Genomic DNA, 12,837 nt, shown 5'->3' on the forward strand with positions numbered 1-12,837 from the left:
TTCATGCTGGTGTTTGGCTTGCTTTTATTTTATTTTTTATACAATGCAAATATATTTAAAATATCTAGACCTAGGGCTAGAGACCTGACTCACTAATTGCAGTACTTGTTCTTGCAAAGAACCCAGATTCGGTTTCCAAGACCCAAAAGGAGAAGAAAGAAATTGAAAGGCTTCTGTACAAAATCACAAAGATAGCTGGGTATGGTGGTAACACCTTTAACACCTTGAACACTTAGGTAGCAGGAGTAGTCAGATCTTGAGTTTGAGACCAGCCAAACCTACACAGTGAAGCTCTATATCAAAACAAACAAAAAAACCAACCAACAAAACAGAAAACCAAAGGCATTTCTAGCTTTTGTTTCATACTGTGTTATCATCTACCCAGGAGGCCTGAGGCACAAGAATCATTGAGCCTAGGAGTTCAAGGACAGCCTGGGGTTGCCCCCCAAATCTTTTAAAAGTACCAGTATTGTTTTTCATGCACACATCTTTTTTTTAGCATAATAAATTATAGTGAACCAGACTGAGATGACTGTTAAAATGACTACGTATTCACAGAATTGCTGATCTGTGAAGGCCAGTGCGGTCACTGTGTAGTTCTTTGATGTAATATCTGAAACTCATTCTGTGTGTTGCTTTACCTGTGACATCATGTGCTTTCTCCTGTCTAGCACCCTTTCAAAATGCGGCCATGCTGTGGTAGCTACACTGTATCCGTTCACCTGGCAGCACACCTACATCCCAGTGCTGCCAGTGTCCATGATTGACATAGTGTGCTCACCTACTCCGTTCTTTATCGGGATCTTGTCTTGTTCCTTACCCCACCTCCAGGACCTTCCGATTGAGGAGGTAAGATGGAGTAAATTGTGCCTATGGGGAACACTAGAGTATTGGCAACGGAATCAAATGATCTTTTAAGAGGGGTAGAATTGTTATTAATCTAGTAATTTTATCAGCTTCAGAAATGGCTCATCAGTTAAGACCTCTTTTTTGTTGTTGTTGTTGTTGTTATTAAAGATTTATTTATTTTATTTTATCCATGAGTATACTACCATTGCTCTCTTCAGACACACCAGAAGAGGGCACCAGACCCCATTACTTATGGTTGTGAGCCATCATGTGGTTGCTGGGAATTGAACTCAGGACCTCTGGAAGAGCAGTTAGTGTGCTCTTAATTGCTGAGCCATCTCTCCAGCCCCCTGTTAAGACCTCTTATTCTTGCAAAGGACTAAGATTCAATTCCCAGCACCTACATGGCAATTCACAACCATCTATAACTCCAATTCCAGATGCACATGGCACACAGTCACACATGTGAGCATAGCACTCATACTTAGAAATAAAATAAATAAATCAGAACATTTTAAGAATATAATAATTAGCTGAACATGGTGGCCCATGCCTTTAATTCCAGCACTTGGGAGGCAGAGGCAGGCAGATTTCTGAGTTCGAGGCCAGCCTGGTCTACAAAGTGAGTTCCAGGACAGCCAGGGCTACACAGAGAATCCCTGTCTCGAAAAACCAAAAAAAAAAAAAAAAAAAAAAAAAGAATATAATAATTTACAACTTATTTATTATAACGAAAACAATTCCATGGTACATTTGCATCTAACACTCCTTGCAGTAGTGAGAATGGACTCATCTGTTTATAAAAAAGTTTTTTTTAAAAAATTTTTGTATTCTTTGTGAATTTCATACCATACAATCCAATCCCAGTCATATTCCTATCCCTTTGTATCTGCCCTTGCAACCTCCCCCTAACAAAATAAAATAAAATAAAATAAAATAGAATTTTAAAAAGTCTTATCCTGGGAGCTGGTAGTGTGTGACGGTGTGTCCTACAGTATACCCTTTGTCCACACATCTTCACTTGCAAATGTTCACTGTAGTGAGTCATTGGTCTGTTTTAAGGTCTCTGGCTTCTGCTGGTTTTTTCTAAGCTGGGTATTGATGCCTTTAGTCCCAGCACTCAGAAGGCAGAGGCAGGTGGATCTCTGAGTGGATCTCTGAGTTCAAAGCCAGCCTGGTTACAGAGCAAGTTCCAGGACAGCCAGGACTATACAGAGAAACCCTGTTTCAAAAAGTAGCAGTTGCAATTTGTGTGTGTGTGTGTGTGTGTGTGTGTGTGTGTGTGTGTGTGTGTGTGTGTGTGTGTCTGTGATGTGAATAGAGTACCGTGGCACACATGGAGGTCAGGGGACAATTTGGTGGGTCAGTTTTCTCTTTCACTTTAATGTGGGCAACAGGGGTAGAGTGCAGGCCACCCAGACTGATCTTGCCTTGTTTTCTTTTTTAAAACCAACACAAAATTTCTCTGGATTTACTAAAAAAAAAAGTTGCTTCAAATATAGCAGATGTGTAGATAAGTGCCTTAAACAGAGTGCATCTCAGTGAAGTATTATTACAAAGTGAGTACTTAAGTGACTCAGCATGGGATTGTAATGGGACATAACAGCAAAAGATTCAAGTCTCCTAATCTCGTGGTCCCTTCCCCATGCCCCAGAAAAGGAATCCACTGTATTGTATCTTGTAGTACTCACCTGTGTTGGGGTAAATATTTAATCCAGGGATTCTACTCCACCTTAGATCATTTACTTCCCAAATAAAAGACACAAAACCTTTATATTTATAAGCCTTACAGCATTAGAGCTGGGCAGATATCAACTCTCTATGCTATTTTATTTACTTCCCTGTCAGTAACCCAGAGATAACACTTGCCTTGGTCTGCCTGGGCCACTCCTACTTCAACTGGCCCGCCCTCATGGCCATGTTCTCACGATCCACCCACCCCATGGCCTCCTCTCTCTTCCCTCCCCAAGCCTGGTAACTGAAGCTCTTCCTACCTTTCTGTCCAACTGTAGGCTGTAGGCATCTCTATTCAACCAGTAGTTTTAAATTAAGGAGCCAGGTTACATAGTATCACTTGGTGTGTGTGAGAATTTCCTTATCCCTAGGGGCAACCAGACCCCAGAGGCCAGTATTGAGCATTACAATACATCACAACAGATCAAATTTCGACAAATCTGTTTGTATTTCTTTATAATTGTATCTCCAAATATGTGTGGTGGCTCAGCAGGTAAATGTGCTTACACTAAGACCTGACAACCTGAGTTCCAGCCAAAGGTGGAAGGAGAAAACGGACTTCTGCAAGTTGTCCTCTGTACACCATGGCATGCCAGGGCTTTGTGTATCACATACACATAAACACACACACACACACAGAAGGGGGGGGAGAGAGAGAGAGAGAGAGAGAGAGAGATGCTAGTAACATTTTAAATATCTAGCATTCTTGGCTTTGAAGCTTGGTATAGAAGGGGAGTGTATCACGTCTTTAATTTGAGTAAATTAAATAGAATTTTTTCCTTCAGCTTGTATAGTTTGGCCTCCCCCGGCTGGTGACCGTGGAGCTGTGTGCTCACTGTAGTCTCATTGGTATTCCTAGATATTGACCATTGGATATCCTCTATTATAAATTAGTTTCTATCCCCTGGATTATTTATCCTCTATGATTTCTAAGATGTCCTTGTTTTTATTGTTTATTTTGTTTGATGGTTCTGGGGATGAAACCCAGGCCTCATAGTTGAGCTTCAGCTCAACCCAGTTTTCTTATATTCTAGAAATCAGCCTCTTGGTTTGTTTATTTTATTTTATTTTGGAGAGGGTCTCAGGAAGCTCGGGCTGACCTCACACTCACTCTGTAGCATGAGCTCCAGTCTCTGATTATGTGACTCTGTCCTAGTTCTGAGGGTGCAGGCGTTAGGAAGCACCCTGGTGTATTCAGTGGGAAGGATCACACTCCGGGCTCTGCGTGCAAGGCAAGCACTCTGCTGACTGGGCTACAGTGCCACCCCTGAGATTTTGTTTTCCAAAACAATGATCTGAGTTTGTTTTCTGGGGTGTATGTTTTGTTGGATTTTGGGGTGAAGGGCATGATATCTTCAGGACCTCACTATATCCAGGCTGGGCTGGAACTTGGAAGGCATCCTGTCATGGAGTCCAGACTGCGGCTGTTTTATCTTGCACCACTATACCCAACCAGAATGACTTTTTTTTTTTTTTTGAATGAAGGGGAGTTCATTTTGATGTGGTTAAGATGCCAGTCTTTTCATTTATGACTGATGTTTTCATGAGCAGCTTAAATTTCACATTAACTTAGTGAAGAGGAAGATTCCCTCCTCTGTTATCTCCCTATTAGTTTGCTTGTGAGATTTTGTCTCTAACTCCACCTTGTGCTTCATTCGTTTGTAAATAGTGTGGTGTAGCGATGACTTGGGGATTTCCCATCTCTGGAGCGACCCACCTCTTCAGTATCGCTAGCTGAAAAGGCCGTTCTTCCCCATTTCACCACACCGACTCCGTAAATCCCTGTAATATGTATTGTGCACATCTTTTTCTTTTTAAAATTCATTAGTTGTTTTGATGGATTAACTTTTAAATTGGCTGCAATGTTAAGTTAATTTTGTTTGAAACTATTCCCATGGCCTGAAAGAATCAAAAGGCCCATCCTGATCTGGCAGCGCCTGGTCTATCTGTGAGCGTCTCTGGTTTAACCTGCCTGCCTCCTTTATTTCATAGGTGCTGATAGTTGATCTCTGTGCAGACAGGTTCCTACAGGAGGTGAGTGACAAAGGAGATGGTTACATAATGTTTGGGGACACAGGTGTCTCTGTAGGCAATCACAATTAGACAGAAAATACGTGAAAGTACTTAGAGAGTATGACTCAGAAAGAACTTGCAGGTCATACTCATCTCTGAGTTGACACTGCAGCTAACCATACAAGATTGTCCTGAAACTTTTGGCTTGAGTGTATAGGTGTCCATCCCAAAGGAGGAAGGAGGAAACAGCATAAATGCCATGCCATTCTCAAAAGAAGTAACCATCCCTTCACCTCCAGAGGGGTTGGATTTAAGCCTCTAAGTTAGTAAAATATACTGGACTGAGAAGCAGCTCAGTGTTAGAGTACCCATCTGGATACATAAGCTCCCATGTCCAACTCAGCACCGAGAGAGAGAGAGAGAGAGAGAGAGAGAGAGAGAGAGAGAGAGAGAGAGAGAGAGAGAGAGAGACTGAGACTTACTAACTTGTCTATTTGTACATTCTCAGGCAGTTAGAATCTGAAGATGAGTAAGACAGAAAGACAGAGTCTAATAGATAAGGGCAGGAGACATTTCCATGATGCTTTAGAGATGGTATAATAGCAATCTGAACGAGGAATACTGGCGTGGAAAGAGGTGGTCCTATCCAGTGGATGCTCAGGGGAAAGGGAGACAGGGAGCAGTGAGTCTCAACACAGCTCAGTTTGAGCGTGGAGCCTGGACCCCTCCTCTCTCGAGGATCACTTGCTTGCTCACGTTTAGTCGCCATTTGTTGGGGACTAACCTTGGAGGCAAGGAGTGAAACTTATAGATGAGAGATTTTGTAGAAAAGCCCCAGAGAATTTTATAAGATGTTGCTTGATTTTAAAAAGTAAAGTTAAAATACACTGTAAACATCATGCATTTTGGCTCTATGTAGGAGATGGAATTTCTTTTTTTTTTAAGATTTATTTTATGTATATGAGTACACTGTAGCTGTACAGATGGTTGTGAGCCTTCATGTGGTTGTTGGGAATTGAATTTTTAGGACCTCTGCTCCCTCTGGTCAACCCTGCTCGCTCTGGTCGGCCCCTCTCATTCCAGTCAACTCTACTCGCTCAGTCCCTGCTTGCTCCAGCCCAAAAATGTATTTTTTATTATTATACATAAGTACACTGTAGCTGACTTCAGATGCACCAGAAGAGGGCATCAGATCTCATTACAGGTAATTGTGAGCAACCATGTGGTTGCTGGAACTTGAACTCAGGACCTTTGGAAGAGCAGTCAGTGCTCTTACCCCCTGAGCCATCTCACCAGCCCCTGGTGACAGAATTTCAAATGACTGTTCAGGCAGAATATTCAGAACGCCGCCTCTGATGGCGGTTGTAGATTGTACTTGTCTGACACTCTCATAAGGCTCATGCAGAGTTGCTTCTCTCTCAGGTGTCTGATGAGGATGAAATTCTGCCACCTAAACTTCAAGCAGCCTTGGTGCAGATTTTAGAAGATCGAGATGAAGTCTTGGCTCAGGAACAGCAGTTTTCACAAGGTATGGGCTGAGGACTAAAGATTAAAGCAGTGAACACTCACTGAAGACCCAGCATTCAGTTAAAGAATGTGCCAAAGTAGTGCACCTTGAAAATTCACACCCTTTCTTACCAGTCCCCAAAGTATTAGCCCCGCTTCTATCGCATGACCTTTGAAAATTACATTTATAGAATGCTTTCTTCCTATAGGTCTGTCTCATATGTCATTTTTTCTTCGAATTAGTCCTGTCCTGTAAAAAAAACAAAAAAACAAAAAAAAAAAACAAAACTTCTTCACCAGTACTAGCTTGTTTCTTCCCCTCCCCTCCTCATGGATCTTATAAAGTATGTGTCATTGGCATAGTGACACGCACTTTGGAGGCTGAGTCTGGGTCTCTATGAGTTCCAGGCCAGCCTGATTTACACAGTGAGTTCCAGGCCGACAAAGGCTACATAATAAGACCTTGTCTCAAAAAAGGAAAACAAGAGCCAGGTAGTGGTGGCGCACACTTTTAATCCCAGCACTTGGGAGGCAGAGGCAAGCAGATTTATGAGTTCGAGGCCAATCTGGTCTATAGAGTGAGGTCCAGGACAGCCAGGGCTATACCGAGAAACCCTAGCTCGAAAAACAACAACAAAAAAAAAAAAAAACAAAAAAACAAAAAAAACCAAGAAAAAGCAGTGTCCTTATGGACGTTTCGGACGGGGAAGTAAGGTTGTCTACTGATTGGAACAGAGTTAGTGCAGTGAGAAAGCCTGGTTCTGAGGCAGGGTGTAATAACAAGCCTTTAATCCCAGCAGAGACTGACACAGGTGGATCTACATAGTGAGTTCTAGGCCAGGCTAGAGAGAGCTCATCGTAAACCACCCCTCTCAACCCCCGGGCAACTGAAGTGTTGCCAGGCACAGGCACAGACACTCACTCCTGCAGTCTCAGCACTTGGAAGGTGGTAAAGGGTCTGAAGTTTGAGACCACACCAGACCAGCCTGGTGACAGAAAGAGCTGAGAGAAAGAGGTGCATATTGGAGTAAAAATGTTTGGACAGACAAGAAGCTAGGGAGCAATGGAAGTATTTCTGATTATTATCTTTCAAAGAACGCTTGGTGTAGTGCCAATGCACTTAATACTCAAAAAATGTTTACTGCAGTAAATCACAGTGCAGCATGAGGTGAGAAGATCAAGAAGTGATTTGTAGAGAAATATACTACATTTGTGTTTTGACATCTTATTTTAATTGGCTCATAGCCTACCAAGTTTTGTGTGTTTTCTGATATGGTGACTTTTAGAAGAATGAAATTTATGCACTTTATAAATGATGCAATTTATAATGGGACAGCCAAGTGATGACAGTCATAGACAGCCTGAGAACAGACAGGGTGAAGTGCCGGTCTGGAGAGTTTGACTTGGACTGCAGAGCCAGCTCTGTCGATGCAGGTTGGCCTTGTTTGTGCTGCCTCTTCTGCACACACAGGATCTCAGGCAGCCCAAACCAGCCCAGAGTTCACTGTAGGGCTGAAGATGATCTTGGACTTCTGATTCTCCTGCCTCTGACTCCTGAGTACTAAGACGACAGGTGTGAGCCACCACACATGACTGGCAGTTGACTTTTTAAGGTGCAGAGTAGAATGTTGAAGAGAAGTGGTTAAAGGACGACACTCGGGAGGATGAAGAGAAAGAGAGAACCAGTAGAAGATTGAGGGAGGAAAATGAAGGTCAGGACAGAAGCCATTTGCTTCTTGCATGCCATGGGCTGTGTAGCAAGCTAGGAATGCGCATTCCTAATCCGTCCTCCAGTTTTTCATGACTCTTTAGACATGGCTTCCACATGGCTTCCACGTGTCAGGATTCCTCCATATATGTGGCTTCCACGTGTCAGTGTTCCTCCATACACAAAACTAAGATTTTCCCTCTTATTTCTTTCCTTTTGAAACAGAGGTGACACTCAGTTCTCTGGTGTCGGAAGCGTTCGTCAGGTTTTTTGTGGAGCTCGTGGGGCATTATTCTCTGAACATGACTGTCACAGAGCGTGGGGAGCGTGTGTTCCAAAGGGAGCCATTCCGGAAGTCCCACACTTCCCGAAGTGTCCGCCACTTCCTAGATCTCTTCATGGAGACACAGATGTTTGCAGGATTTGTCCAGGACCGGGAGCTTCGGCAAAGCGGAGTTAAAGGTGGGCTTTCCAGGAACCGCTGCCTCCTTATCAGCTGTCTTAGTCAGGGTTCTGTCACTGCACAGGCACCATGACCACAGCAGCTCTTATAAAGGAAAGCAGTGAATTGGGGCTGGCTTACAGTTTGGCTTTAGTTCATGATCACTGTGGCGGGAAACATGGTGGCGTGCAGGTGGACATGGTGCTGGAGCAGCTGAGGCATCTATATCTGGATCAGCAGGCAGCAGGAAGAGACTGAGACACACTTCCTCCAACAAACCCACATCTATTCCAGCAAGGCCACATCTAATAGTGCCACTCGATGTGACCCTGTGTGTGCCATTTTTTTTCCAAACACTACATTTGGTGAATTCTTAGAAGGATTGAATAATAGATAAGATGTGTAGACTATCAAGGCATATCTGAGTTACTGTGGGATTATCTGTAATAGTATTTAATTTAAGAATAATATACTATAGTAGGAACAGGATTAGGGATACAGAAATGGATCATCAGTTGAAGGTGCTTGCTAGCAACCTTGACAATCTGAGCTCTATTCCTGGGCTCAGTGATGGGAGGAGAGAACAGACACCCACAGGTTGTCCTCTGACATCTACATGTATGTTGTGGCATGCACATGCCTACCCCACATACATACATAAAAGCATGAACACATACAAAGTTAAGTAAACAGCTAAAATAAGATCATTAAAGAAAAGACTCATCTTAGGCTTGGGGTTTAGCTCAGTAGTAAAGAACCTACCTCGCATGTACAAAGATCAGAGCTTGCCCACAACACTGCCAAAAAGAGAAAGAAAAGTGTGTTAGGATTTTCCTGCTGTGAAGAGACACCATGACCAAGGCAAGTCTTATAAAGGACAACATTTAATTGGGCTGGCTTACAGGTTCAGTTCATTATCATCAAAAGTAGGAGCATGGCAGCATCCAGGCAGGCATGAGAGAGGCAGAACTGAGATTTCTACATCTTCATCTGAAGGCTGCTAGTGGAAGACTGACTTCCAGACAGCTAGGTTGAGGGTCTTAAAGCCCACACCCACAGTGACACACCTACTCTAACAAGTCCACTCCCTGAGCCAAGCATATACAAACCATCACAAAAAGGAAAGGTTTAATTTAACTGTTTTCCAGGCTGGCATGTTGAACAGTCTCACTGATGTCTTCTTCGTAGGTTTGTTTGAAGTCCGGGCTCTTCAATATTTGGAAACAATTCCTGAGTCGGAACCCAGCGGGGTGAATAGAATTTTACGTAGTCTTGGTGAGTCGCTTTGCCCTATTGGATGATTAACCTTGTGGTATAAGTCCCCGAGTCATGACCATGAAGCCTCTCTAGGTTGTACTCTTTGGGGATACATTTTAAAAAGTAGTTCTATTTACCAGAAAATAATGTATTTATATATACAGATAAATTTTGCATATAATTCTAGGGTGTCCATGGACTTCAGACTTAAAATCCTTGGGGGCTGGGAAGCAGAAGAGGATTGCCTCGGCCTTATTCTGCATTTCATAAACATGGGTCCTTCTGATTTTTAAATTCTGGACTGATGTGAGGACAGTGGTGTGCCTGTCACAAGACAATTGCCTTAAACTCTGGGCTTTGGAATGTATGCTCCTGATTAGACCCTGTCCTTAACTAGCTGAGAGACCGTGGGCATTTATGCCGCAGGCTGTGATTTCATCCACACCTTGGGTTAGATTAGATCAGATGATAATCTTTAGGGACTTTAGAGAGGTCTCTTTTGAGCATTTAGAATTCTCTAGGGAGTGAGCCAGGTAATTTGAAACTTCAGTCCAATTGAAAACCACTTGAGTTAGATTATGTCTTGAGTTCTTTCCCGCCTCTACAATTAGACATTCATGGGGTTTTTTTAGTGGCTAAACCCATCAACTAATAGCTTTCCATTAGTGGAACAGAAAGCCTAAAGTAATAAAAGTGAGGCACTAGAGCAGTGGTTCTAAGCCTGAGGGTCATGACCCCTTTGCAAACCTCTGTTTCCAAAATATTTACAGCTCATGGCAGTAGCAAAATTACAGTTCTGAAGTAGCAGAAATGATTTTCTGGTTAGAAGGTCACCACAGCATACATGGTCTCTGCGTTGGGAAGGTTGGGACTCTGTTCTGGAGGCTGACTTAGGCTCCTAGTGTGGGGGGTTTCAGCCCACGGCTGATTGGTCCTGATGCTTTGGGGCCTGCAGCAAGACACAGGTAGAAGAGCCTGCTTGTGTTTTGGCTGCTAGGAAGCAGAGCAAAGAAGGGACCAAGTATCTGGAAGGCACTCATGGCCAGGTCTTCTCCCTCCAGGGCCCACCTTTTTAAGGTTCCATTACTTTCCAGTGGTGCCACAAGCTAGGGACCAAGCTCTTACACATAGGACTTTGGAAGACACTTATTCAGAAGTGACACTGAGAGCATGTAACAAGGCAGCTAACCTCCGGGGTGATTCTGAATGGCTAGGTTGTTAGTCCCTTGGCTCAGGTGTACAGCAGATGAAGAGGAAGTAAGGTGAAAGTTTTTTTTTTCTCTTTCCAGGAAGTAAAATGAAATTTCTTCACAAGAAGTGAAATCTTTTCTTCATTCTAAACATAGCTGGAAGTGCCAACGACAGTGTTTTCCCAAGGATCTGGATGCTCGGGAGAGTCCTGTAACATCTGTGACTGTAAAAGGAGAAAGACTGTTGGAAAACTCTCCTGTTGCTGCAGACCAACTGGGAGCAGTCTAGAACCAGTGCGCTCTCTTCTCCTTCTGATTTGGGGACTGTTTTGTTTGTTTGTTGTTTTTGAGACAGGGTCTCTCGCTATAGCCCTGACTGTGATGGAACTCGTTCTGTAGATCGGGCTGGCCTCAAATCCTGATGTCACAAATCTCAAAGATCTCACAGAGGTCCTCCTGCCTCTGCCTCCCAAGTGCTGAGATCAAAGGCGTGCACCGCCATGCCTGGGCTCGTTATTTTACAGTGGTGTTTTATCTTTGGTTACTGATGGGTGCAAGAGCCTCTGCTTTGTGCTTGTGGTTGTCCTTTACAAGGAGAAGACTCAGAAATACTTGGTGTTGAGTTCCTAAAAACAATGCAAAGATGAGATTGACAGAGAAATAAGGAGAATAATGAGAGTTTCAGGTACTAGGGAGACAGACATGGAGGACACCATGGTCACACGATTCTCATCACTGAAGCATCATATTGCTTTAAATACGTGGACGGTTTGTGCTTTCTAATTCCAGTACTGTCACCATTGATTAAACCCCCCTTTTGTCCCATGTCCTATCTTGGAGAATTTCACTCATGTTAGAACTTTAAAAAAAAAGCAGACACCAGGCATGGCCTCCTCAGAACACGTGTCCTGCTGGGATAGCTTGCTTCTCATATGTCAGCATTATGCTTTATGGAATGGAGCCAACATTAAAATGTCCTTTTAAGGACATAGCTATCTGAGTTTTGGTGTTTACAATTTGCAGCACTGTGATAATCTACATGTCATCTTATTCAAGCTTTAGATCAGCTTCATGATATTCTACAAGAAACTGGAGTTCAGAGAAGCTAAGGAATTTGGCCAGTTATATACAAGAAAGAACTAAGCCAAACACTTGACTTATGAACACATACAAAGCTGGTTAGTCCTACAGCTGTAAATGAACTCTTTATAGTGATGTTTAAAGTTCTCTGTGGAGCACACCAGAGCTTCCTTTTTGGCTCTGATGAGACGTTAAGCTATGGGGGTCTAGACAAGGTTTGTTCCTTTGTTTCTTCTTCTGCTGCTGGGGATAGGACCCAGGGCCTTTTGTGTGCTCTGCCACACTGGTTATTTTTACATCGGTGTGAGTTTTTAGTGTTTCCTAAGCCTCTTCATCAACCAGATGCTGAAAATCTAAAGTAGGAGTAGCACCTGGGAAAGGGAGTTTGTCAGTGAGGGTACAGTTTTCATTGATAAGTGAGAAATGTTGTGGTAAATGTCAGTTGTTTTCTGTAACCTTTGCCCACTGCTTTACCTGGCATGGAAAATACTCATTCAGACTTGGAAAGTGTTGTTTGTTGTACTGGGATACAACTCACTGACTTGTATAGTATTGTCATTGTCACTCATACTAGGGTGTCTGAATGAATCCATTTAAGACTGGTGCTGTGCAATATAGTTCCCACACATGGGTCCAGGGAAGAGAACTGAGTCTGTCCTTTCAAATGTTAGTGCAGCTCACCCAGGGGAGCTCCTCCCAGACAGCTCTCTCCTTTCCTTCTTCCTACACTCCAATCCCGATGGAACAATTCATGACTGGTTGTTTATAAGATGGGGAAGGAGGGTTTACTGTGGTCAATCATGACTGTCCCTCTGCAGGGAGACTGCTTTTGGGAGAGTCTTAACCTTCTTAAGATCTAAAGCTGCTTCCTTTCCTTGAGTTTGTTGTAATTTGTTTTTGTAAATGTTGTGAATTCTAAATACGTTTGTAAAAAGAATTGTTCAATATTTCTATCAAATGTTTACAGATAAAGGCATTTTAAAAAAATTCCCACAGATCTCTTGGAGAATTTAAAACAAATGCACATAAGATGTGTAGTGGTTACTTTTCTATTGCAG

General features: G+C 42.9%; 1 protein-coding gene across 8 annotated transcripts in view; it reads left to right on the top strand.

Moving 5' to 3' along the window:
- Dennd2c (DENN/MADD domain containing 2C) overlaps positions 1-12,766 on the top strand; it is a 67,092-nt gene extending 54,326 nt beyond the window's left edge. For 7 of the 8 annotated variants that reach the window (XM_030252656.1, NM_001384113.1, XM_006501604.2 and 4 more), the window contains 6 exons: positions 672-849; positions 4,576-4,617; positions 6,019-6,124; positions 8,036-8,272; positions 9,441-9,527; positions 10,799-12,766. In XM_030252656.1, coding sequence (XP_030108516.1) covers positions 672-849; positions 4,576-4,617; positions 6,019-6,124; positions 8,036-8,272; positions 9,441-9,527; positions 10,799-10,830 — 682 coding nt within the window. In that variant the 3' untranslated portion in view covers positions 10,831-12,766. The remainder of the gene's footprint in view (positions 1-671; positions 850-4,575; positions 4,618-6,018; positions 6,125-8,035; positions 8,273-9,440; positions 9,528-10,798) is intronic. The other variant, XM_006501605.4, reaches the window with a different exon arrangement.
- Positions 12,767-12,837: the final 71 nt, after the last annotated feature.

Source organism: Mus musculus, chromosome 3 (genome assembly GCF_000001635.26).
Source record: "Mus musculus strain C57BL/6J chromosome 3, GRCm38.p6 C57BL/6J".
Lineage (NCBI taxonomy): Eukaryota > Metazoa > Chordata > Mammalia > Rodentia > Muridae > Mus > Mus musculus.